At 37.2% G+C, this 27,466-nt stretch overlaps 1 protein-coding gene and 1 non-coding gene across 10 annotated transcripts in view; both read right to left on the reverse strand.

Annotated features, from left to right (window-relative positions):
- Positions 1–102: 102 nt before the first annotated feature.
- CCAR1 (cell division cycle and apoptosis regulator 1) overlaps positions 103–27,466 on the reverse strand; it is a 31,139-nt gene continuing 3,775 nt past the window's right edge. For 3 of the 9 annotated variants that reach the window (XM_054205241.1, XM_054205247.1, XM_054205242.1), the window contains 24 exons: positions 23,357–23,529; positions 22,727–22,771; positions 22,026–22,058; positions 20,848–21,041; positions 20,188–20,302; positions 19,912–20,104; positions 18,598–18,730; positions 18,111–18,272; positions 17,442–17,667; positions 16,354–16,467; positions 15,300–15,466; positions 14,391–14,601; positions 13,501–13,584; positions 12,643–12,828; positions 10,818–11,009; positions 10,108–10,341; positions 9,660–9,786; positions 9,360–9,401; positions 7,892–7,974; positions 6,831–6,977; positions 6,306–6,426; positions 5,550–5,735; positions 4,947–5,152; positions 103–3,595 (listed from right to left, as the gene is read on the reverse strand). In XM_054205241.1, the coding sequence (XP_054061216.1) occupies positions 3,536–3,595; positions 4,947–5,152; positions 5,550–5,735; positions 6,306–6,426; positions 6,831–6,977; positions 7,892–7,974; positions 9,360–9,401; positions 9,660–9,786; positions 10,108–10,341; positions 10,818–11,009; positions 12,643–12,828; positions 13,501–13,584; positions 14,391–14,601; positions 15,300–15,466; positions 16,354–16,467; positions 17,442–17,667; positions 18,111–18,272; positions 18,598–18,730; positions 19,912–20,104; positions 20,188–20,302; positions 20,848–21,041; positions 22,026–22,058; positions 22,727–22,771; positions 23,357–23,529 (3,434 nt within the window). In that variant the 3' untranslated portion in view covers positions 103–3,535. The remainder of the gene's footprint in view (positions 3,596–4,946; positions 5,153–5,549; positions 5,736–6,305; positions 6,427–6,830; positions 6,978–7,891; positions 7,975–9,359; positions 9,402–9,659; positions 9,787–10,107; positions 10,342–10,817; positions 11,010–12,642; positions 12,829–13,500; positions 13,585–14,390; positions 14,602–15,299; positions 15,467–16,353; positions 16,468–17,441; positions 17,668–18,110; positions 18,273–18,597; positions 18,731–19,911; positions 20,105–20,187; positions 20,303–20,847; positions 21,042–22,025; positions 22,059–22,726; positions 22,772–23,356; positions 23,530–27,466) is intronic. The other 6 variants (XM_054205243.1, XM_054205244.1, XM_054205250.1 and 3 more) reach the window with 6 other exon arrangements.
- LOC128912205 (small nucleolar RNA SNORD98) lies at positions 15,618–15,682 on the reverse strand. Its single transcript, XR_008467529.1, has one exon. It is a non-coding gene; the product is annotated as a small nucleolar RNA SNORD98 (small nucleolar RNA).

Genomic DNA, 27,466 nt, shown 5'->3' on the forward strand with positions numbered 1-27,466 from the left:
TCAACCATTTCTGCTTTCTGGAAAATATTAGCATAAGTGTATTGACTGTGCTACCTACACGTTTGATAATCTATTGCTGTCCATAAGACTCAGTCACTCGAATTATTTTATATTTTATATTTTTAAATATAAACTGCACTGAACAAATGCATTCAAGGTAAGAACCTGACCTGGGTACACAAAGATTACAGAGAAGCAAGAGAAAAAACACGTTTTGTGCACATTCTTGGTAAAATTATCAGTGAAAGTTAACTGTGTTACAGAAGTCCAAACATATTCACACAGTACATTACTCAGCAGAAAGATGGACTGAAAGCCATGAATCCCTCTCAGAGCAGTTAAACATTGACAAAAAAAAAAGTTACATTAAAGGACTAGGCTTCGTAATGTTAGATCCTGAAACAACTCAATGGCGAACACTGGATCTGTGGAAACCCATGGGCACCAGAGAGAGAATTCCAGCCTCTCCATTGTACACTTCAGGGCACCCCAGGCTGAGGGAGAGGACACTGGAGAAACCAAGCAACAACTGGGAAGTGATTTTGCAGCAGTGCCCAAGTGCTACAGGCACAAGCATCAAGCACTGGCTGAGTCACGAAAACACGACGTGTCTTCATCACGGTAGAACATGCAGCAGTGCTGGAAGCAGCTCCATTATCCCGCATGCAATCCTCAACACTTCAGAAAACTTTGGCAAAAATTCACTATTGGTGTATTCGCCACTGTTGCTATGTAGCGCTGAAATGATATACTTCTGCCTTTTCATTACCAGAGCAAAGGCAAAGGGCCCTCAAAAGAGTCTGCTTTATTCTAGACCATTTTGCATGCAGATGTATCACTCGGAACTTTCTTCCTAGCCTTACTCACAGACATCCACTTGTCTGAGTATCACTTTGTAAGGGTTTAACTCATTAATTCCTCCGACATAGACAAAATACAAAAGGGGAGGGAAATAATCTCTAAAGTGAGATCAGATTCCATTTACTGGCCCGCCGTAGCAGTACTTTTTCTACAGAACAAGGCAGTCCAACATTTAGAACTTTCCATAGAACATCTATGATGATTTTAAAACTACAAACACATTGAACGTTGAGGCATCAGAGTAAGACCTGGTGTAGGCTCACTTTTACCAGCCTTTCACCAGGAACTGATACGTAGTGAGAGACTTAGAAATGGAAAACCCATGAGGTGGGAAGCGTGGACATGAAATGCAAAAACATTGTCTATATATTAAAACTGACAGAAGACTGCTTCTCCAAACCTCCGTTAGTGATACTCTATTCAATTTTCTTAAGAATTAGTTATATTACCAAGAAGCTTTAGCTAGCCACCAGCAGGGATGCTGTAAATATATAGAACCTTGTACTTTTGGTAAAGCAACTTAAACAGTCCGTAGAGGTGTCTGTTCTTCCTCAGATGGGTTATGCTGCAGGAGACTGGTCAAGCTTTGTGTAGGCTGTAAAGCTTTTCCTTGTTTTCTTTTTTTCCCCTTTTTCCTTTATTCTTTACCCTTTTAATTTCCTTTCCAACATAAATGCAGACTGTACATAGTATCTGAAACGCTATTACATCAAAGCAATATAGAGAAAGATTACACTCATTCTAACAAATACTTCCTTAAATACTGTAAAAATCTGTATTACTCTAGCAACTATCTCACAGGGCCACTCATTGAAACACAAGATGAGGCCTGCTTGTTGCCACAACCCCTTTCAGCTCAGGTGTTTAAGGTATAAACACCCCAGCAAAATATTTCAACAGTGTACCTAAAAAGATGTTATCTTAAATTCTAGAATTCATGAACAAAGCATTTCAAACGCAGTCCTTTCAAGTCTATTTAAACAAACAGTGCTCAATGTCAAAAACAAAACATGCTGTCAACGATTTGTAAAAAGGTAAAGGTGAAAAATATAATCTGATTACAAAAGAATTTAACACCATCTGTACACCACAGATAATGCTTTTCATAAGATTAATTCATCACCATCCTCATTCAATCATTCTAATGAGGTTATCTATTAAATCGTAAAAGCATGCATTTTCTGTGTACTTCTATGCAATAATTAGTGTTTTTGTAGTACTTCCTACTTTAGTGTGAACAGTTAAGATATTATACAGTGAAATGAATGAGGGGGAAGCTTATGCATGTTATTTATTACTTGCCTAGCTCCAAAAGAGCCAACAAAGGTAAGTGATAAAAGCACCAGCTTAGAGACTCTTTTGAACATAAACGCGGCATTTTAACGTGTATCTCAGTAAAGCTACATGAGTTTCCATGTAGGTTATTCATACATGTTACGGCACTTGGACTCTCCTAACAGGTATTTAGTTACCTAGGACATCTAGGCTAAAAAAGAAGAGGTATGCTAAAATAAACCATATCTGTAAGAAAACACTTCTGTCCCAACCTTCAAACCCTTTAATTTTCCTGGAAGTTGCACGAAATTACAATTGTTCATATTTCACATTATTTGGATAAGTTGCCTTTAACAATGATGTCACGTTAACTTTTAAGTTTAGATCTCTAGTGATTTGTGAACAAAGGCAGGCAATCTTACCCACTTTCAACAAACCAAGTTGTGTCCTGCTCCTTAGTAATTATAACACTGAGTATTGATACTTGTGTATCCATTCTTTTGTTGGACTAAAGTCCCTGAAGGAATTACACATATTAAGAAAGAAGTCCAAATTTAATTAAAGGCGGCTTACAATGGTAGTTTTTTCTCCATGTAAGGCATTATTCTGACACCTACTGGCCTGGTATCCAACCATATGTTTTAATATACTGCATTTGTTATTAAAAAGAAGTATATATATCAATCCAAAGATACGAATAATTAAAGGAACACAAATGACATACATTTAAAACAGGCCCGTGTATTTTCATATAAATCTCACAACCCTACCAGTATTTTGGTAGGTTTCTATTGCTTTCTTACCTCATCTGAACTACTGTATATTATGAGGCTTTAAATACAAGCAGCTTTGGGGAAGAAAGTTACACTTGGAAGGGAAAAGAAAGTTGTGACAAGTTAAAAAAAAATAATCCAAGAAGCTGTTTTTTTTTTAAAAAAATCTTTACTTGCAAAATTAAGCAGCATGCTATTTTGTGATTTATATTTGAATTTAAAAAGACTAATTAGACCGAAATAAAAATAAAAACCTAAAAATGGCAATTCTATAAATAATGAAAATTTTGATTTCACTAGACTTTAATGAAAAACATTCAGTAATTAAATACTTGCTACTGTTCATTACGTTGATGAACTTTATTAGGGTTAAAACTATAACAAAGTTCATCCTAAAACGTTTTGCAATGCAAAATTATTTTCACTCAAGGAGTGTCTCAAATTGAATGCTAAGAATTACAAGCAATCTTCAGAAGCAGACACTCACATTCATAAAACTTTATACATCTTTTGGAACTAAGATATTTATACTACTAAAATCAAACATGCATCACTTCCCATACATTCTGGTATCATGATTTATATTACATTATGTAACACCATTCTTCTAAACAGCAGCAGTTTTATCATACGTTTGCTCCATTTTCTTTGGATTTCTGATCTTTATCTTCGTTCTTCACAATATCCTTTAAAAGAAAAAAGGGGGAGGATAACATGAATTCTAGCCGTGATATTTCTCACGTGAACTGTAAAGCAGCACAAGACAGAGACAGTATTTAAAATTGACGCCAAACAGTATGGGAACTGATATCTTATTCAGTTTAGTTATAACCAATTAATATTTCCAGTATCTTCCTGAAGAATTGAAGTGGCAGAAACTAAACGTGACCTAAGCACTTCTGAAAAGCACAAAAACCATCCCCAGAAGCCTCACTTCACAGTCTAAAGGTTTGGGGGTTGTTGGGCTTGTTTGTTTGTTTGTTTTCCGTTTGTTTGTTTTTCAAAGAGCAAGTGAAAACAGGTTTTTTTTTGCAAAATCCATTAAATTACGATAAATAATTTACCGTAACAGTTCTAACACAAAATACTTACATTGGTCAAAGCCACCTGAAAACACTAGACTTAGAGGACATTTTCATCTCAAAAACACAAGACAGAACGAGCAATGTGATTTAACTGAGCTAAAAGCATGGGAAATGCACAGCATGCAGCGCCTTCAGCTGCCGATTCTGGTGGAGTATGCAGGGAAGCACAGGACTACCTAACCACACTGCTGACAGAGGGCTGTAAGGTACTGCCAGTTTAATAAGCTACCGTGACTTATGTGATGCATCACTTGTATCCTACAAGGGGGGAAAACAGTTCTAACATTTGTCAAGTCTTCCAGGGGTTTTTGTGTGTGTGGTTTTGCTTTGTTTTTAGAGCTTTTGTGTTATTATGCTATACTGTCTTTTCAAAATAAACATAGAGAGAAGTAGAAGCAAGGCTCCCTCTTAGTTCCAATTTGCCAATCAGTAGTCTTTATAACCTACTTCTATTCATCCTTACTTAATAGGCCCCAAACAGCATTCCTACAGAGTACGCAACTATCTTTCTGTTCAGGGATAGAGATGCTCCAGAGCATTATGCTGGTATCTTAAAACTCATTTTACTGAAATACCCACACATAAATTGAAATAATTAAGGTCTGCCTTGAAAAATTACTCCTAACTGGTCAAACAGAAGAGCAGATTTGAACTCTTGGAGATGGACAAGATCAGCACAGGAAAACATTAAGATGATTTGAGATCTACATTAATTATTTATAAATTTTTAAAAACATTTAAGACAAGAACATGTGTTTCAAGCTTAGAAAATACACATTTTATTTGCTATTGTTAAATAATATCACACTGAGCATCTTATATATGTATGTTAAGATACTACTGCCCTGAATTCATGTGAAGATTCTTTTTTATTCTGACGTTTTTGTTCTGATAGTTTAGTCTACAGGAAGCCTGCATACAATAAAAAAAAATGAAATTAAACAATTCTAACCTGTTTAAGAACACTCTGTATTTCATCCATAACAGTAGCTAAATTTTTGATTGTCTTATTCAGCTGACCCTCAAATTGCAAATTTTTGTCATCTGAAATCTTCAGATTTTCTTGCAGTTGGCTAAGGTCCTTTTTCACTTCTTTGAGCTCCGTAGACAGACTTTTGTTAGAATTCTCCAGTTGTAGTATGGTCTTTTCATCCTCATCTTAGAAAGAGAAAAAAAAAAAGTCAGTGACTTCTAATGCTCTGTACTTTGCATCTTAGTATTCCATTTGCATGCCAACACCATAACTACTAATTTTTAAAGAACATTAAAATCTGCATTGCATTACCATTTGATAAAACTCAATTCTGACTACATTTGGAAGTCTTACATTCAACTTGAATAAAAAAAGATAAAAGCATTTCAGCATGGTTACAACGGTACTCAACAATAGTTGGTATGCAAGTTCAAAGGGCTTGGAAAATAGAAAATACAAGTTTATGGTAAGCAAATAGCTAAGAAATTTAGGTCACAAATATTACTCAAATTGGTTTATCTAATTAATAAGTCTTAGCATCTTGCATCCATGTTAAGTACCACCTTTGAAGTAACGTCCCACCTGTTTTTTCTTCTAGTAACTGAAGCTTTTGTTCTATCTCTGCCCGCACTCTTTCACTCTTCTCCAGCTTCTGTAAAAGGCTCCCAACATCCACCATAGCTCCATTGTATACAATGAGGCCGACATTTTCTTCTATGGCTTTTGATTCTTGCTTTATAGTAGGCGATGGTAACAGTAATCTGTTTCCTGTATTAGATTAAGTAGCATTAGAAAATAATAATTCTGTCATTTTTCAGTTCTAGTGATCAACCTCAAGAACTTCTTAAAAGAATAAATATAGATTCAAGTTTGCTAGTTTATCCCTCATTTCTCTCCTCCCTCCTTACCCCAATTCCCCCCTTCAAAGAGGAGCATGCTCTTTAATTGCATTCTTCTATGCCTCCTTTCTGCAGTAATTTGTCTTCAAAAAATCAGGCTCTGTTCTACTACCTACAGTGCTGATCCTCCTGACTGCAAAACTGCTGTGAATGAGAAATGTTGTTCATCAATATTCAACATTAACCTCTGTCCTCCTTCCTGTTCCAAGATATTAAGATTTATCTTACAGATGCAACAAGCTGTGTTGGAAGCCAGAAATACTGTAATTTATGAACGGCCCAAGATTTACTTTTCCAAACTGTCAGGTTCCCTGCAGACCTGAATTAGTTTCTGCAAGACAGCAAGTATCTCAGAACTCTGATTATCATTCGCTCAGAAACAATTCTCTGGAAGTTTGTGGCATAAAAAGAAAAAAAACACAAACAAACAAAATACCACCTAACATATCTTCCTGTAGTTCTTCAGACTCTTCTTGATTTTCTTCATCTTTAGAAGTATCTGTTAGTCTTCTGTAGAAGCAAGATTCTCTAAGCACTACTTTATTAAGTAGCTTCTTAACCTAAAATACAGCCATTGAAAGAAATAGTGTTACTTAATGCACAGACGTTATATTACCTAAACAAGAATGTTTTAACTTGGAAAACTTAGCAAAATTGCACAGCTTTTTGAACTTTAACATACTGGGGCTTAAAATGAAAGTGAGTTAGGGGAAAAAAAATGATTAGAATTTGGAGATAAGAGCTACATATACAATATGCAGCTCTTAATATGCCCAAACTTCACCTTTTTATTCCAAGACAAGTTACAAAAGGTTAAATTAGCATTTCATTGTAAATATGAAGTGGCTACATAAAAATCAGGGATCAAGTATGCAAGCAACAGCCTTTAGAAGCTGAACTATAGCCCTCCCACTTACAGCTTTCCTGTAATATTTTTAAAGAGAGTTCTATTACTACACAAAACCTGAGCACGTGACAGGTGTAGTCCAAGAGTGTAGAGTATCTCCTCCATGTCCTTCTCCAGAAGATATCCACAATGACTTTGATCAAAATATACAAAAGCCATCAGAAGATCCCTATTAACAGTTACCATCTGCGTCTTGTCTTTCTCCTACAGAAAATTCGTTATGAGATTGTTAGGAAGTTATCATATTCCCACCACCTACTAAAAACTATAAATTTTTCAGTTTACAAAAGTTTTCCTCTGTTCATTTTATCGTTACTTTCAGATGAGTGATTAATATAACTAGCATTTACCTACTGAGCTCAAACATCATAAGCAAGGTATTTTGGGCAAGTAATCTTTCAAATATTTAAAAGAATTACAGCACAGTGAACAGTAACATCTGGTAGACACAATTCCCTTTTGCTCATGCTAATACGTCAGAAAACGTGAAGAATTAACCTAATTAAACAAGTAATAGTAAACATCCCTTCTCCTCCCAATCATATAATTTATTGGACAGCTGTTTTCAAAGTGAAATCCCCATAAACGTGTAATGAATGAGCATCCAACTTTTGCAGCTACAGCAGTTCTGCAGACTGTGTTTTCCCATTATTCCTATTCCTACATCTCCCATTTTTCCTTGAAGAAAAAAAAAAAAAAAGAGAGAGAACCAGAATCTTGTTTTATTCTTGCATTTATAAAGAAAAGTCTACACGTAACAAATCAAACTTATGCTGTCCCTTAATCTAAATTGTGGAGCCAAGCTACTGGCCTCACAACACAAAAAGCATCCATTTTCCTGCAGGGAGATGTAAATACATAACAGTACCAGAATCCCATACAAGAGTTCTTCCAAGAGCTTTCACCCAATGAACTTTAAAACCTAAGTGAAAGTAGGCTGTAAGCACCTTACCCAAAGCTGTCACATGTTCCCTAACTTCTGTATACACTTAACTTTTCAGACCAGAAGTGCTGAAGGAATCAAGGAGTACAAACAGGTCTTACAATAGAAATAGAGTTAAGCCCTAATTAGGACACCTCTAACAAAGTTATATGTAGTTAATAAAGGTGTCAATTACTTTATCTTTAGACGACCTCTCTTTACAATGCCTGTTTCCCTCTCTTCTGTCCTCCCGTTTGTTCATCTCCTCTTCATCCCGGTCTGTAAAACAGAAAGAAAATTCAACATACCCCCAGCAAACAATTCTATAACCATTATCTCAAAACACCTATGTTAATTGAAAAAGTTCACATAAACCCCCACATATCTGAAATTAATATATTTCCCTGAACAATAAAAAAGCCAAGTGGCATTTAAGGGAATCCTGTTAAGTTTTGATTATTCTCTGGTCTTATTTTAACATAAGCCATTTGCCATTTTCCCCCTGCGTTTCCTCCACACACAGAGGACAGAACTGAAACAAATGCTAACTAGGCCCAAAATGAGCTCCACCAACATCTATTTAAGTGGTGCGCAGGAAATGAGCCTCTCCTTAATGAGGCTTGGCAGAGTCTGCATTCAGCTATGGTTTTTCCTATTAGGATAAAGTCAGTACTATTTACTCTCAAATACTGTGTATCATAAAAACCATGTCAACTATACAATTAAAAGCATGTGAGTGACATATTCTTTGATCCTATGATTTAGATTCTCCAAGAAGTTACAGATCACATCACTTATTAGATGTGAATTACAAACTGCAGGGTTTTTGTTTAAAGGTAGACAGTAAAACTAAGTCTAAAATCAAGAGAGGAAGAGGAAAATGACAACTGCAGGGACGGATTATGGCATGCAGCTCTGTACCTTACACGCAAGTCTTTGGTCAGAGAATCACGTGCCAAGTTCAGCTTTAAGCTCACCTTCTTGTAAGGAAAACTTTGCAAAAAACTACGTATCACAACAACTTGTCTAATTTTGCCAACACGTTTCTGAGAACCAATAGCTTTCTCCTGCACCTCCATGGTATGTTGGATTGTTCTCAGCAAATCTGACTGGGAATGGCACAAGGACAGATTATGGGAAGTAGCAGCACGTGTACAGAACAGGCAAGCCCAGGGCTCTCTCACCACCAGATTATAAGCAAGTAAGAGTTATTTTGGAAACCACGGATTAGCACCAATTTTTAAGGCTGGTGCAGTACTCTGACAAAAATACGACTGAAAATGCTGGTTAGAAAATGCCGGGACTGCAATATCTAAGCAGTTCAATCCCGCATCTCTAGCAAAAGCTCTCCACAAAAGGACAGAAACTCCAAAGTAGTACAAACCAAAAAGCATACATCATGTCTTACGCCTTTCTGAATTTCTGAGCAGGGAAAGAGGGCTACTGCTGCTCCCTGGAGACAGGAAAAATCCCCAGCCCCTTTCCCCATTTCTTCAGGCAAACACAACTCCACCCAAACAGAAATCGACTCCGCATAAAATAATATAAAGAGCATCCCACTCTACATTCTGGCCTAATAAGAACAGGATGACATTTCAGAACTGAGGAATAGGAAGTTAGGCACTTAAAAGTGGCTTGGTTTTTCAGAGGTGCTGAATACTCACATCTCCTACTGACTTCAATGGGAGTTGCGAGTGGTCTGCATTCTGAAAAAAATAAAACCACTTCTATATGCATGCCTTACTTTGAGTACCACAGCTAGATTATATTAACTATGTTCATACAATGCCTAGCACAAAGGCACTTACATTTTAAGCAGATCTGGTCAGAATTAATAAAATAAAATTAGTCTATTAATGCAATTTTAAATTGTCTAGTTCCAGTGCATCCTCCAGCTTGAAAGAACGTACTCAGTGGAAGTGAAAGAAAATTCTGAAAGTCACAAAATCCATAATTCAAGATACCTTCATCTTCATCTTCAGCTTCTTCTGCCTCCATTGGATCATATTCCTCTTGATTATTGTCTTCTTCAGTTTCTTCTTCATCTTTAGAATCATCTTTCCTTTTATCTTCCCTCTGTAACAAAAGTTCCTAAAAATTTATAGTCAGAACAAAAAAACAGGAAAGTAAAAACCTCACTACCATTCATTCAAAATTTGCTTATGTTTATATTTAGTCAATTAAAAGAACTAATATAAATTTATGTGATAGCTGAATGTTAAAATACCCCAATATATCTGTAAAATTTTAAAATTACTGAATATGACTGAAGCATATTGAAATAGATCGAGTCAAATCAATTAACTAACACTACATGACTTGAGTTTTTGAAAGCAATGAAGTAAAATTCAAATAGAAACGGTTTAATATTGATCCAGACAGGATAGTACTTCATATGAGCTAGCTGCAGACCTTCTTTTCATCTTTATCTTCTTTTTTGTCTTTATCATCTCCAGATTTTCTCCTCTTAGGTTTTGGATCATCTGTTTCATCATCTTTTTCTTCCTTTTTTTCTTTTCTCTCATCTTTTTTGCCTTTTTTGTCTTTTTTGTCCTCCCTCTCTGGGAGAGAAATTAGTGCTTTGTAAATTCTGACACCAAAATCTCTCTGAAGCATTTCATTGAAGAGTTCTGCAAACAACGATACCTGCAGATAAAGAAGAATGAAAAGAGAACTGACAAAAAGTTTTAAAATACATATTAAAAATTTGCACACGTGATTAAATAGCTATGAGGTGCTACCTTACCAACTTTTACCATATCTCAGAATTTTATGTACTGTCAGATTTCTTACTACCTGCTTAGAACATGTAAACCTTAAACAGCTTCATAAAAATGCTTCTTCCCTTTACTGCAGCAGTTTAGGACCTAGTCTCACTGCATAAATTTTAAACTCGGTTCCCTATCTGAAAACCTGCGCGTTTCTGCAGTGACTATACTGCTATTGCAAATCATGTGCCAGAGTAAGAAATGTTTTTCTAGGTATTGCACAAATAAACTAACTTACTTAAGTTTTATTTTGATATGCTATCATAAACTTTTACAATTTAGGAATAGTGCAGCTATCACACATAATTAAAAAGAAACAAGAATGGCTAACTGTAAGCAGCATAGCTAAATTACCTCAAAGGAATGTTCTTTATTGTCTTCTAATCTATAGTCCAGAAGAACACTGAGAGACATAATGCTACAGTCAAACTTCCCACTCTTTGCTGCCCAGTTGGGATGTACAATGATCGCTGGTTCATCAGGCAAGATATATCGTCTCTCCCGCCGCTGACGTTCCATTTCTTCCTGACGTTTTCTTTCCTCTTCCTGAAGAGAGGCAAAAAAAATAACATACAGCATATTCCAAAGCTGAAGTTTTAGCCTATATTAGTTTTAGGCCTATATCAGCCTATTAGGTTTTTAGGACTCACTGCTTTGAAGAAAGTGAAGGAAAGCCTACGCTGCTGAATGCAACCCAGAAGACAGACTGAAGTCACAGAATTTCCAGAACACACACTGTGTCCACTGCCAACACTCGCCTAAGACAACTGGAAACTAGAGCAACACAAAGCAGGACACGCAATGCTGTTCAGCCCACGAGGGCCTTCCAACTATCTTATGGTGCTGACCGCAGCATGTTTACTCAACATCAGGAGGACTCACACTAGTTCACTTCAAGAAATAGTATGCAAGCTAGCAAAGGAATCAATGCTCCTGAGGGTCTTTTGTTTGTTTAGAGATGTTTTTAGAGCCGTATAGGACAGTAAGCATTATTGCTTACATAGGAAGAGTAAAGGCTTCATACATCATCTTACCCAAGATAATCCAACTCAGCTTTAACAATTATCCATGACAATTTACTATGATCTTTTGATTATGGGAAATGCAATCTCTATAGATACAACTGATGCAAATCAAACAAAAGGTTGAAGAAGGTAAAATACCAAGCAGCCTACTGACTGCCAGGAGAAAAATATTAAAAGTCTTATGACTATGGAAAAAAGTCATGGCAGAGCTTGTGCTGTTTGAAAAAGCAGGCACAAAGCTCTTTCCCCGAATCTTAAAAGAAGCTGTGGCAAGAAAGCCCAGGATAGTTGAAGCCCATCCAAGCTGTGGGAGAAGGCAGCAGCTGTCAGAATTAGCAAGCACATGGCCTTTGCTCCCTCAATGAGGTTTACACAGATATTTATCATCCCACATTGGTTCACAGGTAATACACAAAAAAGTAGGTTTAAAAGCAATTAACATACAATACATTCTCCAGACATTTATGCCTCTTTTCTGTGGTTGAGCTTTGGCCTTACTGCACAGACCTATTTATCCTTGTGAAATGGGAAAACAGACTAAGTACTACTCAAACTACCAACTGCAAAAACTGAGAAACTTCAATACGGTTTATCCAAAAGCAAAAATTAAAAGCTTCATAATAAGGCAAAACAAACCTAAGCAGATCATTAGCCATGTGAAGAAACTGAACTGTTTGAGACACTATAGCCTTTTACAGACTGGAGTCTGCCCTCCTCCCGTTTCCACAGTAATTCCCTAAGGTTTGTAAAAGCCAATACAACTAGGCAACTGCTTTTCACATAGGTTTAAGAAACTAAGATTGTTAAGTGTGTTCACCTGTTCTCGAGCATGGTTTCTCTCAGAAGTTTGGGATTTATTTTTCCTTACATTTAAGGTCTGATGTTAATTCAGACACCTTAGTGCAGTTGCACATTTCAGCTGACTTTGCTGACATAAAGAAATACAAACTTGCCAAGATTTCGTTCCAATTCAGCAGCTCAAATTACAGCAGGAGTTCCCAGTACAGTCATCCAAGAACTGTAAAATCCCAACAAAACTAGGCATATTCCTGTACTTTTTATACTTACGGATATTTATACAGATTTTATATGTAATATTTTATGTGTTTATGTGTATTTAATAAGACTTAAACCAAATATGTCCAAAGCCTAACCTCTTTGTCATCTTCCGATTTCCTATCCTCCTCCTCTTCCTCTTCTTTCTCAGACTTCTCTAGCTCCTTTTGCTCTTCTTTTTGTTCCTCTACTTTCAGCTGCTTTGTCAGTCGAGCTATCAACTGAGATTTCAGTCCTTTAGAGCTAAGGGTTCGACTTTCTAATTCTTTGCGAAGGTCATTTACCTGGCAAATAAAAGCTCTGTAAGTGGTATCAACCAGTGACATTGCAAAACATGTGATTAGCAGAAAAGGTGAAGTGAAAGTTATGTAAGAGCACTGAAAAGTCAACTGTATTTTTTAAATCTGTACTGAAAAACACTAATATTTACTGATATAAACCATACTACATTTAAAGTTGTGTTCTCAAAGAACCCCTTTTTGAGGGACTTTTCACAGAGGCAGGGAATGGATTTTACTGTAGTAAAATAGTTTATTACTATTAATCCTTTCAAGGAAACTTTTTATTACATCTCCTGACATAATTTTTTGTATAATTATTGTCTTTTTAAACTAACATTAAAGTATTTTAGACCCCACATTTTTTGAATGCAAGTAGATACGACCAGATTACCGCAGAAGTTTCATTTTCCAGTTAATGTATCATATGTGATACACTTTAATTGTACAAAGTTCAAAAGTTCAGAACAGTTACAATTAGCTGTATTCACTTATTAAAATGAGGAGTCACACTCGCAAACGGTGATATCACATCTAATACCTATAAAATCAGCAAGGAAGGTAAAACACTACTGAAGGTTTTTTTCTCAGTTAAGGGAATATACAGCTGTATTTCAGGATGCGCCTTAAAAATGGAAATATATAACGGAATCCAGTTTTATGAAAAGTGTTAGTTACCTTCATTGTTTTCGGATCCAGTTTAGACCAGTGCGTAGGTGTAGAGATCTCTTTAGCTTCCCCATCATCCTTTTCCTCTTCGTCCTGACAAATAAAATTTAGAAATTATCATTCAGAAAGCTTGAAAGCATTTCAGTTATTTTTTAAATTCTGTTGCTGATCTGTGCAAGGTCACAACTGTTTCAGATAGTCTTCTCCTAAAGTTATTATTTAGACAAGTTCACACACACATTCTACCACTTTATAAATGATCACAGTGCCACTCAGCCAATACAAGCCAGATCTGTGGAACACAAAAGGGTGAAGAGCAACACCACAAAGAATATCGGGGTTACACAGACACTGCTGGTCTCCATTAACCACACAGCGTGTGATCTTCCCCCAGATTTTAAATTCCCCAAATTACACTTTGTTCAGTCAGACCTTCCCTCATTCCAAGATGTTGATCAGCCACATGGCCTGAAATTCAGATGTTTCAGACTAGTATTTGTTCAATTTCAAATATCACAATTAGAACTGGCCACAAGAGAGAATTTAGAAATTTTAGAAAATGGCAAAATGTTTAAAGACAGCTATTCATAAACTGCATCTCACTCAACAACTGGTCCCAGATTCCAGCAACTATGTCTATGATAAAAAATTTTCTGCGCATCGTAAGCACAATTTAATTCCATTTGTGATATCAGCATACACATTTAAAGTTAGTGAACTAGCTGAAATAAAAATAAAAACCAACATTCGCTACACTGCTGAAAGCTGGTTTACCAGTCATTGTTACCAGTTATGTTCCTCCTATGTATGTATGTTGTGTAGTATGTGGTGTGCATTTTGTGCCTGTGTTCCTGTGCCTGTGAGAAGCAGAAATAGAAAAAGGGATTAGCGTTCAGTGCCTGTTCTCCATCAGCCTCCTTGCGTTCACCCTGAAGCTTCTCGACCAGCTGCTGCTTGTATCCTCGGGAGAGGGTTTCCCACTCTGAGCGGGTGGGAAGGCAATGCCAAACATCCGGGAAAAATAAAACCACTGTCTCCACATGAGCTGGAACTGTACGCCCCTTGTGGGTCTCCTCAGGGCGATGGTAGCGAATCTCTGCAAAACGGTACCTGTTGCAAGGGAAGAAGCATGTTGGAAAAAAAATTCTACAATACATTTTAAAGAGCCTAGATCACTTGTAGCACATCAAGTAAAGAAACTTTGCTGCAAGACCTTGAAGTTTATCTAAAGAAAAAAAATCACAGAAGCCATATTTTCTCTTTCTGGCACATTTGTAAAGAGGTATCACAACTGAAAAGGAGGAAAACCAACAAAATTCTTTTATGTCACTTGTTGTTTAGCACACATAGGTTTAATGTGCAAATAAAAGTTGCTGAAGCACTTTAAATTTAGCATACAGTAGACTTTCCTGGTATCAGTAAAATCGCAATGAGTGTTAAGGTGGGACAAAAACTCATCAAGAGAAAATATGGCTATATAACGAACGGCTATTTATTTATAACAAAAGAACAATGAAATGAAGTTCTCTTGACGATCTTCTCCAGCTATGCACAAAATGAAAAATATTTTCAACACACATTCATTAAAAAAATTACAGCATAACAAGTCAAAATAAATTCTTAATGTAGTATTCAGCACAGTTGGCACCCATCAAACTTACAACAAAACAGAACATCCTTTGAGTAGTTTACCTGCACTACCAAGAGTGGCCGACAAAGAAAAAGAGGTTTTTCCATCTTTTTTTTTAAACTTCTGGCAACAGACAAGTGTTTCTACAGTGTACTTTGCTTTGCAGTACAGTACTTACCATTGTGTGCACACACTTAAGTCAATCCCTGTAAGAGCCTTGCAACAACGAATAGCCGTCTTTATCAGCACGGAAGGGTCCTTTTCTGGATCAGGTCCGTCCAGTGATGGGGACCAGTGTCCTCCAATAGCCATAGCTTCATCTTTGCCTTTCATACCCACTAAAAACTAGACAAAAAGAGTCTTCTGAATGTTCCCCTACTAGGGGTAAAGAGCCATTTTGCCAAAGCGCAAAGACTATTTCATAGCACACACAGAGAAATCCATGAGTTAACTGTCACATTATTTTGAAGTCTGAAAATGAAAGTCAGTCAAGAAAGAGTTCAGTTATTTTTTTTCCACAGCGTATTTCAGAAATGGAATAGGTTTAAAACATCATCACTCATTCTTGTTTGCAAGACTTTCCATCATGTTTCTTTATTGGTATGGGCTTGTTCCTTCGCAATTAAAAGCTTTCTAACACAGGAGACAAACAGATACTAATTTAAATGGTGTTTTAATTGCGATACACATTTGTAGATGTTCCTGCTTAAAAGTGATAAAGCAAAGCTACAGAAGATAAGACCACAAGAGCACTATATCTAAAAATCGAAGCACTCCCATTTGCTTTAAGATGATGGGGTTTAATTGGAAAACAACTCCTTGTCCTGAAATACTGTAGCACTTACAGGTTGTTCCATTTAACAATAGTTTTATTACAATCGTTACTTAACTGTTGCTTCATTTGTATTCTCCTCGCAGCTGAGCCCTTAAAAAAAAAGTCTAAGTGCTTGTAAAAAAAAAAAAGCTAATGAAGCTGATTTTTATATAATTAACATAGGTTTCTCCAAACATTTACTGTTTGAGTTTGACTAAGTTGAAGAAAGCAGCAAATATGAAAACAGTGAAGATGGAGCTTCTATAAACTGGAAAAAGAATTGACATATAAAGTCTCTTCAGAGGAAAAATGAAACCATTATTTAGCTTCCTACAAACTTCCCCCTTATCAACAAATATTTTAAAGCTCTATAACCAACCTTTGTTGCCCAAAGTGTCTGGCATTGGAACATATTTACCTTAACAAGTCTAGCAGGATGCTGAAATCCTTCACGAAGTTCTTGGGGATCTTCAGCCAGAGCACATGACTTGTGATAGAGATCTTCCATGCTAGGACTAGCCATCAACATCACCTGTTGTGTAAGTCAGATCAGTCTTGTGAAGGTCTCCCACTAAAACTCCTAAACAATGACCACAACTTGCAAACACCTACACACCAGCACTTTTCCCTTCATGTCACACAAAAAAAAAAAAATCAGAAAAAGTAAAGGTAAAATAAAATTGTAGATCTGAGTGTTAAAATGTCTGCCAAGGACACATTTCCCTCTCTCCCATATGGATGCAATATATGATCTTATTAAAAAAAAAAAAAAATCCAAAAGCACATAAAAGCAATATGCTTCCCTTGTTACCACTACATGCCAAACACCCTATACCAAGAAGCACACTGAGTACATTCCTAGTTTTGCTTCTAAACCTATCTTTAACACAAAATACTTTGAAAACAGATTGACCTAGAAACCTCAGACCTGTTTGTTTTGACAATGAGGTCTTTTCTATATCATTACAGCCCTTGATGCAGCATTTTTTGACATTCAGATGATCCCCAAATGCTCAATCTACTCTTGACAAAATAATAAATACTGAGATGAATCTGAAAGAAAGAAAGAAAATATCACTAAATGGAAGAGCACAAACTGCACAGAAAGGGCCCTTGAAGGCAAAAAAAAAAAAAGGCTCCACTAACTATTCAGAACGAATTGCCTAAGAAACACCTTCAGAAATCTTGCAGGAGCTGGATTTCTTTCCTACAATCAGATCAGTGCAACTGAGCGCAGAGAATTAAAAAGACCTCAGTAAAAAAAAAAAAAAAAAAAAAAAAAAAACACCACAACACAAAACAATATTTGGGACAGCTCTAGTAACAGAAAAACAAACTGTATTTCAGTCATGAGTCTTCAAGCTCTACATACTAGCTCTTTACTGAAAAATTTAAAATGTGGGTTTTGTTCAAATCACTGTGGAATATTTTCAGTTCAGTTTTCACCCTATTAGTAAAAAAAAAAATTTCTAATGAATAGTCATAATACTGGAAACCCATACAAACCTTTGCACTGTATAGATGATCAGCATCAGGTGGATCAAGGACAGCGGCGTTTTTATCTATAGGATCTACTTCTCTATGCATTACGTAGAAATTACAGTAGTTTCCCAGCTGAAATGGTCTAGACATAGGAAAAGCATCCACCCATGTAAACTGAGCATCAAAGAAATCACTCGGGATATACAAGTTCTGGTAACGCCTCCTCAGCTCCATCATATCACAGCTACGGCTGAAACAAACAACATTATTTGAAAGATACAGCAATAAGAGAACCATTAATAAAGCACATAATTAAGAGGTATATTAATTGGAAATACAACCACTGTATATTTAATACTATATATATAAAATTTAAAGAGCAATATATTTAAGCTAGATTGTCAAGTTTAAAAACAAATAACTACTAAAACCACTTCTGATTAAGGTGTCTACATATTAGGGAATATTTATTAAATAGGGTTATAAAGGTATTTTGCAACAGCATTCAAAAATAAAAAAGAACCTGGAAAAATTTATCATACAAAGTTCTCAGCCATTACATATTTGATCTTTCTTTAAAGTTAAGATCATCATGTAACACTCACTACACACACGTATGTTGACATGGCTCACAGTAGCCTGTGCCCACAACTGAAGTGAGACGTAGGTAAACATCTGGCACTATAAACATACCAGTCCAGTGAAAACTTGGAAAACTGAACTGTGTAACGAGGAACAACACGTCGTGGTCTTCGAGGCGACCTCTCCCTCTCTCGTCTAGGTGATCTCTCTCTGGAGCGTTTTCTCTGGGGTGATCTTTCCCGAGATCTACGTCTCTCTCGTTCTCTTTCACGACTTAAAAAAAATGCATACAAGATACAAATATTTTTGCAAGCTGGTAACACAAGATGGTTTCTAGCATGACAGAAGCAAGATCTGTCAGAGATGACTCGCAAAAAGGAGAGGGGACATTCCTCAGTTTGTTTCAGTACCGTCTCTTTACAAGAGGGGCTGATTATGCAATTCCTTCATTTCAGATAGACAAGAACTCTTCATGAGTATCTAACAGTGAAGCCACTTGTGCATGTCACTCGCTCACTCTGGAGCAAGCAGCTCAGCTTTGTTTGAGGACCGGTCTTTACAGAATGCTTTGATTATAGTCTAGCCTTCTACAATATACCTCCTGTCATCTTTTCGGTTTGGCATAGGATCTCCTCCTCTGTCATTCCTCCCAGAAAATCTGGATGGTGGGTCTAATCTTCGAGCTGGTTGAGGCTGTGAAACTAGACGAACAGGGGGCTGTAACAAACCACCTGAAACAACAATTTACAAGATCAGTATGTAATAGGGGGCAACTATCTACACCTTACAAACACTGCTGCTTTGCAGTTGTTCCACTTGTGTACCTTTTCTAAATTAACTCGAGTCAAATAAATCTATTTATTAATAACACCCACCCCAAGAAACTTGAGACCGACGCTCTTCTTCACTGATGCAAACTGAGACTCTAGTAAGCGAAACTGGTCTAAAAGCATCTTCTTCAGATGGAAGCTAATATAATCTAAGCACGTAGAATCTATCACAGTAAATAGCTAAGCCTTTTCTTGGAAAAGTAATTTGTTTTAAGATAAATATACTACCTACTTATTGAATTAAAGAAAACCTAAAACTTATTTTTGAGGCTATTCATAGGTAAAAACAATCAGCTTCCTGAAAAATTATCCTTAAATCTATTTATTATACTACTGCATCAATCCCCCAGCACATACTTTTGATGTCTCAAGATATTTAACCAACTGATCTGTAAATGAAACAAACATTACTAAACACCAATGAACACCTAGGACTAATTAAATTGTAATAAGCATTGATCCAAAACAGTCTGCTTAGGTGTCAGCTTCAGATCTTCTCCCCTTGCTTTTACTGTGGGTAAAACAAGTCTGAATTTTATCTTATTATCAATCCCATTACTGATTCTTCAGACACTCAAAGTTCAAGTGACCCCACAACCACCTTTGTTTTAGGTCTGCCATGTTCAACAGTGCTTCTTCTCCCAAATGCCAACTTGGCTAACTGAAATTAATAAAACACAAATATAGAAATAACAGTTTTAACAATACAGCTTTGTGAAACCTGATCTTGTTGAACACTCCAGAAGATGCTGAAGAACTTCATTGCCATTAATACTTTTAACTACCCAACTTGTCTGTGAAAGTGTCAGAATAAGAACTACACTGAATTTGGTTTCAGATTATGAAATCTTAATATGAACAGGAGTCCATGGGGATTTCACTAACCAGGTGATTCTTGAGCTACTGCAGGCCATGTGCCTTGCACATAGCTGCAGGAAGATGCATATTCAAACTGAAAACTCTATAGGGTCCTTTCTGTGTTATTTCAACTACTTTGGTCTTCTGAGTAATAAAAAAAAAGTAATAATCACACCACTAAGCACCAGAAGGACTATAACAAACTTTGTGCACTGAGGGAGCACCTTTCTGCTGTGGCTGCTGCAGCAATGGCTGAGGCTGTGTCTGAAGCAATGGTGTGATAGAAGCTGCAGATATCTGTGCCTGAAGCAAGGACTGCGGCTGCGGCTGCGCCTGAACACTGAATGCAGTCTGCTGTGCAATGGGCTGAAGAACGGCCGGAGGTGTCTTCAGTAACGGCTGAGCTTGCGTCTGGTTCTAACAGCAGAAGAAAAAATGAGTTGTGAGTGAGCCCAAACCAGAAGCCGTCCATACAAGCCACACTGGGTAAACCCATATACCTGATTTGGAAGTGTCTGGATCCTTTGTGCATTCCATTTGAATGGCATATTAGGATTGTAAGTGGCTTCTACCAAAACTCTGTCACCCACCTGAGGTGTCTTTCCTTTAACAGCACTGCAAACATTACAGAAAAAATATTGCGAGAGTCTTATTTAGCTAGTCTTACATTTGCAAGTTACATTTACAGTTGAGAGAAAGCAGATAAAATTCATCCAAAAAAAGCTTATAGGAACAGCATCTACCCCCCACATCAGTGAAAGTACTACCTGCTTCAATTCGGAGTATGCACAGGAATTTAATTCCCGTCTTTGGCCCAAAAGCAGAAGTTCCCTAAACAGCACTGAGTTAAAATAAGCAGATAGCAAGTTATATGCATTTAGTCACCCACAAATTCTATAATTTCGTATTATAAGGCGTTTAATACCTTCTGAGTCTCACAGCTTTGGGTTTTGCATTAAGAAAACTCAAAAAATCACATAAAGGAACTCAGATATAGTGTCTATTGACTTATTTGACCACCTGACTTTCAGCGCTGACAGAAAAACATACTAACTGCAGACACTACCAATGGAGTCACAGAATTAGAATGCAATAATCTAAACCTTTTACTTAGTGAGGGTATCACAGAGTACATCCGTGGGCAAGTATTTACATCTTACCTAAGTTGAAAAAAGACATCTTCATCCACAAAACCAAAGGTATCATGTAGTTTAGTAACCACCCCGGTGAAGACACGCTGCTTTTGTGGTTGGGTTTGCTGCTGACTTGAGCGGGGTGCTGGATAAGAAACAGTTATCTGGGCTGCCGGCTGAGGAGTAGACAGGCTAAGACTGGTAGGTAGCGCAACAGCTGGCTGTAAGCAAAATAAAACAAACTATAAATCTTACAACCGGCTGACATACCTGCAAGGAACACTTCCTTTACCCACGCAGATGGGAGTTTAAAACGTCTCTAAAGCAATTATTCTGAATAGAGGTTCTCAAAAAGTGGAAGTTGTTTGGTGTTTTTGTTTGTTTAGATTACTTTGAATGAAGACTGGCTTTGCTTATCCTTTTCTTTCAAAAAAGTCAACTTCCCCAAAATATGCACGTTGTCTAGAAAAAAACTGAAGACTGCATTATTGTTTACAGGTAACCTGTAGGGTGGGCCTGAAGAGGAGGTAAGTTCCTAACTTAGCCAGAAATACATGCTTAGAGATTGTTCTCCATTTATGTCCCAACTGTAGTGTCAGAAATCAGTAAAGGCTGAGGCTAACACCAGCCCTTCCTTTACTCAACAATTCATATGCTTGCCTTCTTACAAAAGCAGAACACAGTGAGAGAAATTAAGTAACCTATTTTTACCTTTTTTTTTTTTTTTACAAACATGTTTAAAAGGTTACGTGAAAGTGGAACTAGAGCAACTTACAGTGTGTTAAATGGTTGCACGTTTTAAACCTGTCAAGCTCAGCAGGATTCTTTTTAAACCTCTCTGTACGCATACTGCAATAATGTTAACACAGAAAGTTAAATCCCTTCTCAAAGGAGAGAGACAAAATTTTCCTGGTTTGTTACTTACTGCAAAATCCCTGAACACTTGAAGTTCAAACCAAAAAAAAAAAAAAAAAAAGAGTAATCAACACACATATTCCCTTTGAGATTAAGGAAAAGTGGTTGCCATTAATTTTTGAAACCAAGGCTATGCATATTTTAACATCTGGATAAAGTAAACCTGTACCAATAAAATGTCCATTCATATTAGTTCATTTTACAGATTAAACTACCCAAGATGTCACAAATTTGCACTCTTGCATTATCTGCGTTTGGGGATGAAGACCAAACAATAAAACCAAACTAACCTGAGTTAAAAGGGTCTGCTGAGGTTGCTGCAACTTAAAATAAATAAAGTTATAAATTAATTTTATATGCTTAAGGAAATTGTACAATTTTATCTCCTCTTTACAAGTAAGAGTTTTTGCTTAGTCTGAGGCAGTAAATAGTCCTTTGAGGTTTGGTCATTTCAGCAGTTTGCACATGCATAAAGTTGTGCTCATGTGGTTAATTTTAAGATTGTATAATCCAGGTTTATTCCGTAAGCAGAAATGCTGGGTGTTTTGTAACTGAAAGTTAATAGCAATACCAAAAAAAGTTTTGGCAGCTGGAGAAGCTTAGGCCTGTAATTTCCATGTCTTTTTATTCTTTTTCAAAATCCTGTTAAGTTCAAAGATCTTAAAACATAAAAGGGAACTTTTTTTGGACAGCATCTTTCCAGCAGTTAAAATACATGGCCCTGTTTAGAGCAAAGTTTAGCAGGAAGTGTGTACACGTGAATAGTGTATCTTTTTAAATTTCCTTTTTGAATGAAGGTAGGCAGTCTTCCATTCTGGATACGTCTCTCCAAGTTTAGGAACTTCAAGCTCTCTTTCACTACAAAAAACATTACTTAGTTTCCTTAACAACTTCCCATACAAAGATGATTTCGGAGACAAATCCTACAAGACACACAACCAACATTATTTTTAAAGGTATTTGTGATGTACACAGTAAGAATCAGACAAACCTGTTGCTGTACACTATAGAGAGTCTGCTGAGGTTGTGAATATTGCTGAAACAGATAAAAGCAAAATATCTCATAAACAGAAAGTATTATTACCTCAATAATATAAAAATACAAGTTATTTGCTAAGCAGGTTTTAGACACATTTAACAATTCTAATACAAGACATAACTAATAGTATCAACATATTACTTTCATAACAAATATTCTTAGCCTTTAAGTGGACTCTGATTACTCTTTCTAGCTAAAATCAGCAATTTTTGTTAAGCTTGACACATATACAGTATCTAGGGAACAGTATGAAATCATGCAAAATGCTATTAAGGATACATATAGTGATGGAAGATACTTGAAACTTGAGATTCTCAGTTTAGGTGCAGCAAAACTCCTTTTCCCAAAAGGCTTTCCATACCTAAAAGTCAACACCTCCATAGCCAAAATTCTCACCTTCACAGATTAATACAGCTATTGATAGCCGCAGACCTAAAATCCCACTATTTTTTAAACAGGTTTATACTGCAATGTTCTCCATTTCCCATTGTGCTTTTCTCCTGGATGCTTTACCTTTACAAAGCCACTGCTTTATATAGTTAAAGTTCATATAGTCAACACCAAATGCTCTTTTTTCTTTACCTGCTGTAAGGCAGCTGCTGCAGCTGCAGCTTGCTGCTGTAAAGCAGCTGTCTGAGTGAGCTGATAGTTTGTTGGTGTTTGTGTAGTTAGGCCTGCTGCCGCCAACGCCGTCTGCTGGGTGTATATTGTAGGAGAGGCTCCAAGCAGCGATGGCTGCTGTACACCGAGAGCAGCTGAAAAGAGAACAAGCACAGTAAGCACTAAGAGCAGCTTCAAACAGCTGAGGTTTCTGACACTTATACTAGACACAGCACGTGATGCCTCACTCCCGAGTCAAGCTCGGGAAGTAGGCCAATCCAATTCCAAAATTCAAGATAAAGGATGACATTCACTAGAAGCTTCTCTTCTAAATTCGTTTACTAATACTACACCACAGCAGAGGCACAGACACCACTTAATTTCCTTCTCTCAAGTTGCTCATGATTTTATAGCTCTAGTAGCTGCCCTCCTCCTCATCTGCGCCCATCCCAACACATAAACACACTGTATTCTTTCTTGAACGCATTTTGGGATTTGTATGAGCCAGATGAAGACTGTCGTTCTGTTCTGTACATTAACTAATACGTTTCATTCTATCTGAGCGCAAGACAAATCTTTACTGTAATAGCAGCTATGACACAGAGGCTTACGGAACGTGTCCTTTGAAAATGCACAAGGCTTTGCTTCACTCAGTACTGCCTTTGTCCCCCAGTGAGCTGGATTTGGAGATGTCGGGGCTGGTAGAGAAGGAACAGCCTCCTAACAACAGGGAGTTTAATTGGTCCCCACATATAAAGGGACCAAAGTCGAGCTCTCTCCGGCTCTTACTAGGAAGGATTTGTGCTGCTGAGACTCAAACTGCCAGGAAGGAAAGATTAGTTTATCTTGTTGTTATACCAGCTTTTAATTCACTGCAGAAGATTAAGCAAATCATGAGGAGCAGCCATCCATCTACATGCTATGATCCTTATGCATGCGATCATTCCAAGCAAGGTACGCTTAAGCCTTACAGATGGAACTTCTAGGGACACAGAGCCCTGCACAACGCAAATCTGAGTGAAGAACCACAAACATATCTAGAAACCTGCTCCCTCTTTGGCAGAGGTTTTAAAAAAGTTATCTGCAGCTGCATGATCAAATATCACTTCATTAAGCTATCAGTCTAGTTCACATATTTAAATAAAACCAAAGAGAAACTTGGTCGGGAAACACATCACCAAAAAAAACCAGGTCACCCAGCCACCTTCAGAACTGAAGAGCATTCAACTTGAACAGGGTTCCTTTCTCTTACAAAGCCATTAAAGAGGCACAACAAAACGATGAACAGATTTACAGCATTCCTCCTGCAGAGTTTGTGCTCCACACAATTCCTACTGGTCCAAAAATGGAGCTGTCATTCCCGACCCAGGGATGCAGTAAGAAATTGCTGGTATTTGGTGATCATCACCATAGAATGCGCAAAAAATGCTGTAACCAACTCAACAGATCCTCTACCACACAGTTCTTTCCAGCAGAGTAAAATCTTCAGAAACCAAGTGGGTGGCGGCACTGATCATCTTACAATTTTGGAATGAAACGTGAAAGCAATATGTAAACAACAGTGAAAATAATCACCACCACTATGAACTCCATCAAATATTGTCACATAAGCATTGCAGGAAGTAATACTATTTTAATAGCGAAACCAAGCATTCTACAATACAGCAAAAATTACAGTATTTCCCATATTACATTACTTTTTCCACTGGAAAATTCCAGCATTTAGGTTTCTTTAGAAGCCAAGCAAGCCAAAATTGAGGCTTCTTCTGTGACAGGCCTTCCATTCTCTTGATCCTCCTGCTTGTCCATCAGCTCCAATTTGAATGTGCATTTTTGACCATCCAGAAGCACGCTCTCAGCCAGAACCTCACCAATGCCTCAGGTAACACACCTTAAACAGACCTTTACATCTAGTGAAGATGCTTTGCTGCTGCAGCCCGGGAGAACTTTCACTTTCCTTGGCTGCATTACTTTGCTGGCTCACTCAAAGCAAATAAGCAATGCATTAATCTTTCTCCTCTTATTTCCACATGCTGAGCAAAAATTCCTATTAGTGCATAAATCCACTTGATGCTATTATCTTCGAGTCTGTTTGACTACATTAGCTATTGGCATTCAGTCTAATGTTCTATTCTAATGTTGCACCAACACCAGGGGATAGAGCTGGGAAGCATCACCATGCAAGTTTCACAAGTTCTCTCCTACTTTTTGTACCAAGGATACCCATAAAAATATTACCATGCCTGCTCCCAAAACCAGATCCTGGGGTTACTGCACTCTTCAGTTTCCACTATGACAACTTTGTTTCCAGCATAAACCATAATTATCTCAAACAATTCCCAGCCCACCCAAAGACTCTCATCCCATTTTGTCCATTAAGAAAAAAAAAAAGATTTTTTGCCATCTCTACGATCACTTTATGAGCATTTAATATTAACTAGGTATCATGTCATCTATGTCACTGCAGATCAACTTATTAACAAAGGGCAAAGACAAAAGACTGATGAGATCCCCTCATAGCCTAACACCTGTAGTAACAAGTTTTTCAAAGCTGTATCTTGTTCCTACCGATTTGCCCTGAAGAATTTCAGGAGTTTAATTTGACTACCTTTCATCTATGTACTCATCCTGGTCAAACAGGCTCCAATTAAATAGGCGACTGTGTTTGCATTACTAGTTTTTTTTTTTTAAAAAAAAAAAGAAAAAAGGAAAAAAAATGACACAGAAAAACAAGAGACAGAGAATGAATTGCAGATCAAGTGTGGAATTGACATCTGACTGCCTCATTACTATTACTGCCAACAAGCATTTGCAGTGACAAACAGTAGCTTCTTAGGATTTGTAATTATCTCAGTAAGTACAGTGATGGAGACACCTTCCTTCAAATGCAGTCTACAAAACTTCCACTCGCACCAAATACTGCACAGCACGACCATCCGTAAGGGCTTGGGTACAAACTAGAGTCCTAGGCTGCAGTCCAAGCATCTTTCCAAGTAACAGAAATTTCTGTTGTGGCAAACAAAAAGTAGTCCCTCTTGCTGCTTCTACATTCCAGAGACCCTTTTAGATTAGGGAAACGTCTTCAAAGTATGTAGCTACGTATAACTGCTTGGTAAGTGATGTAGAATTATTAGGATTACAAGTAAAGGAATACCCTATCCAGGGCTTTGGACACTTTTCACAGTCGTCAGAAATTGTGAGTTTGGGTTCTTGGGTTTTTAAGTTTCTTCAGGCTTAACATGCTTGCAACACAAATGCTATGCAACCTACTCCAAAAAAAATAATATAAGATATCCTTTTAACAGGCATACAATAGAAACTAGGTTCAGCATATTTACCATAGGACATCTGCTTACAGCAAGCCAGCAAATTGTGCAACCACTATTTCTTAGTGGCTCTGAGATCCACTACATGCTTGTCCTATTCGTACAACTTTTCTTTAGTCACCTCATAGGGGCCACCAGCGATGGCAACACACTGAGCTTCAGGGACTTTTGCTTTCATCAGGTGCCCTGTTCTTCACTCTAATGCAATGAAATCTGGATATAGCAAAGACAACAACACTAATCAGACAGAACACGGCATAGCTGGGCCTTACCCTTAACTACAGTCCTATAAAAGGGGGCTTCATTATGCAACCAGAAACCTTAACCCTGAAAAGAGCATACGCCAAGTGCTGTGATACAAACCAAAGACACGTCAAATATTAATAGCTGAGAGAATAGGAGGGTATTCTCCTTTGCAGGCGTTTCAGGAACTCACACATCATTATGCAAGTTAAAACTATAAAGAGTACTTGCAAACGGCAATCTGTGCTATCTAGGAATATTTTCGTTTTTAAAACTTTAATTTTCTGTACTAGGCATGATTTAACTTATGCTTTAACAATGCTTAACTAGTACAGCAGGGACTTTATTCTGGTTTTAGTCATGTGATGCATAAAACCATGAGACAAGGAGTAGAGAAACAACTTCATCGTGTTACAAGTAGGAGTCTCTCTTCACACACAGATCTTTGCTGGCACCTGGAATTACCCGTCTCTCTCCTAATACCACAGGCACAGACAGCAATTAGTAAGCTATCCCAAAGGGA

This window comes from Rissa tridactyla, chromosome 6 (assembly GCF_028500815.1).
Source record: "Rissa tridactyla isolate bRisTri1 chromosome 6, bRisTri1.patW.cur.20221130, whole genome shotgun sequence".
Classification (NCBI taxonomy): Eukaryota; Metazoa; Chordata; class Aves; order Charadriiformes; family Laridae; genus Rissa; species Rissa tridactyla.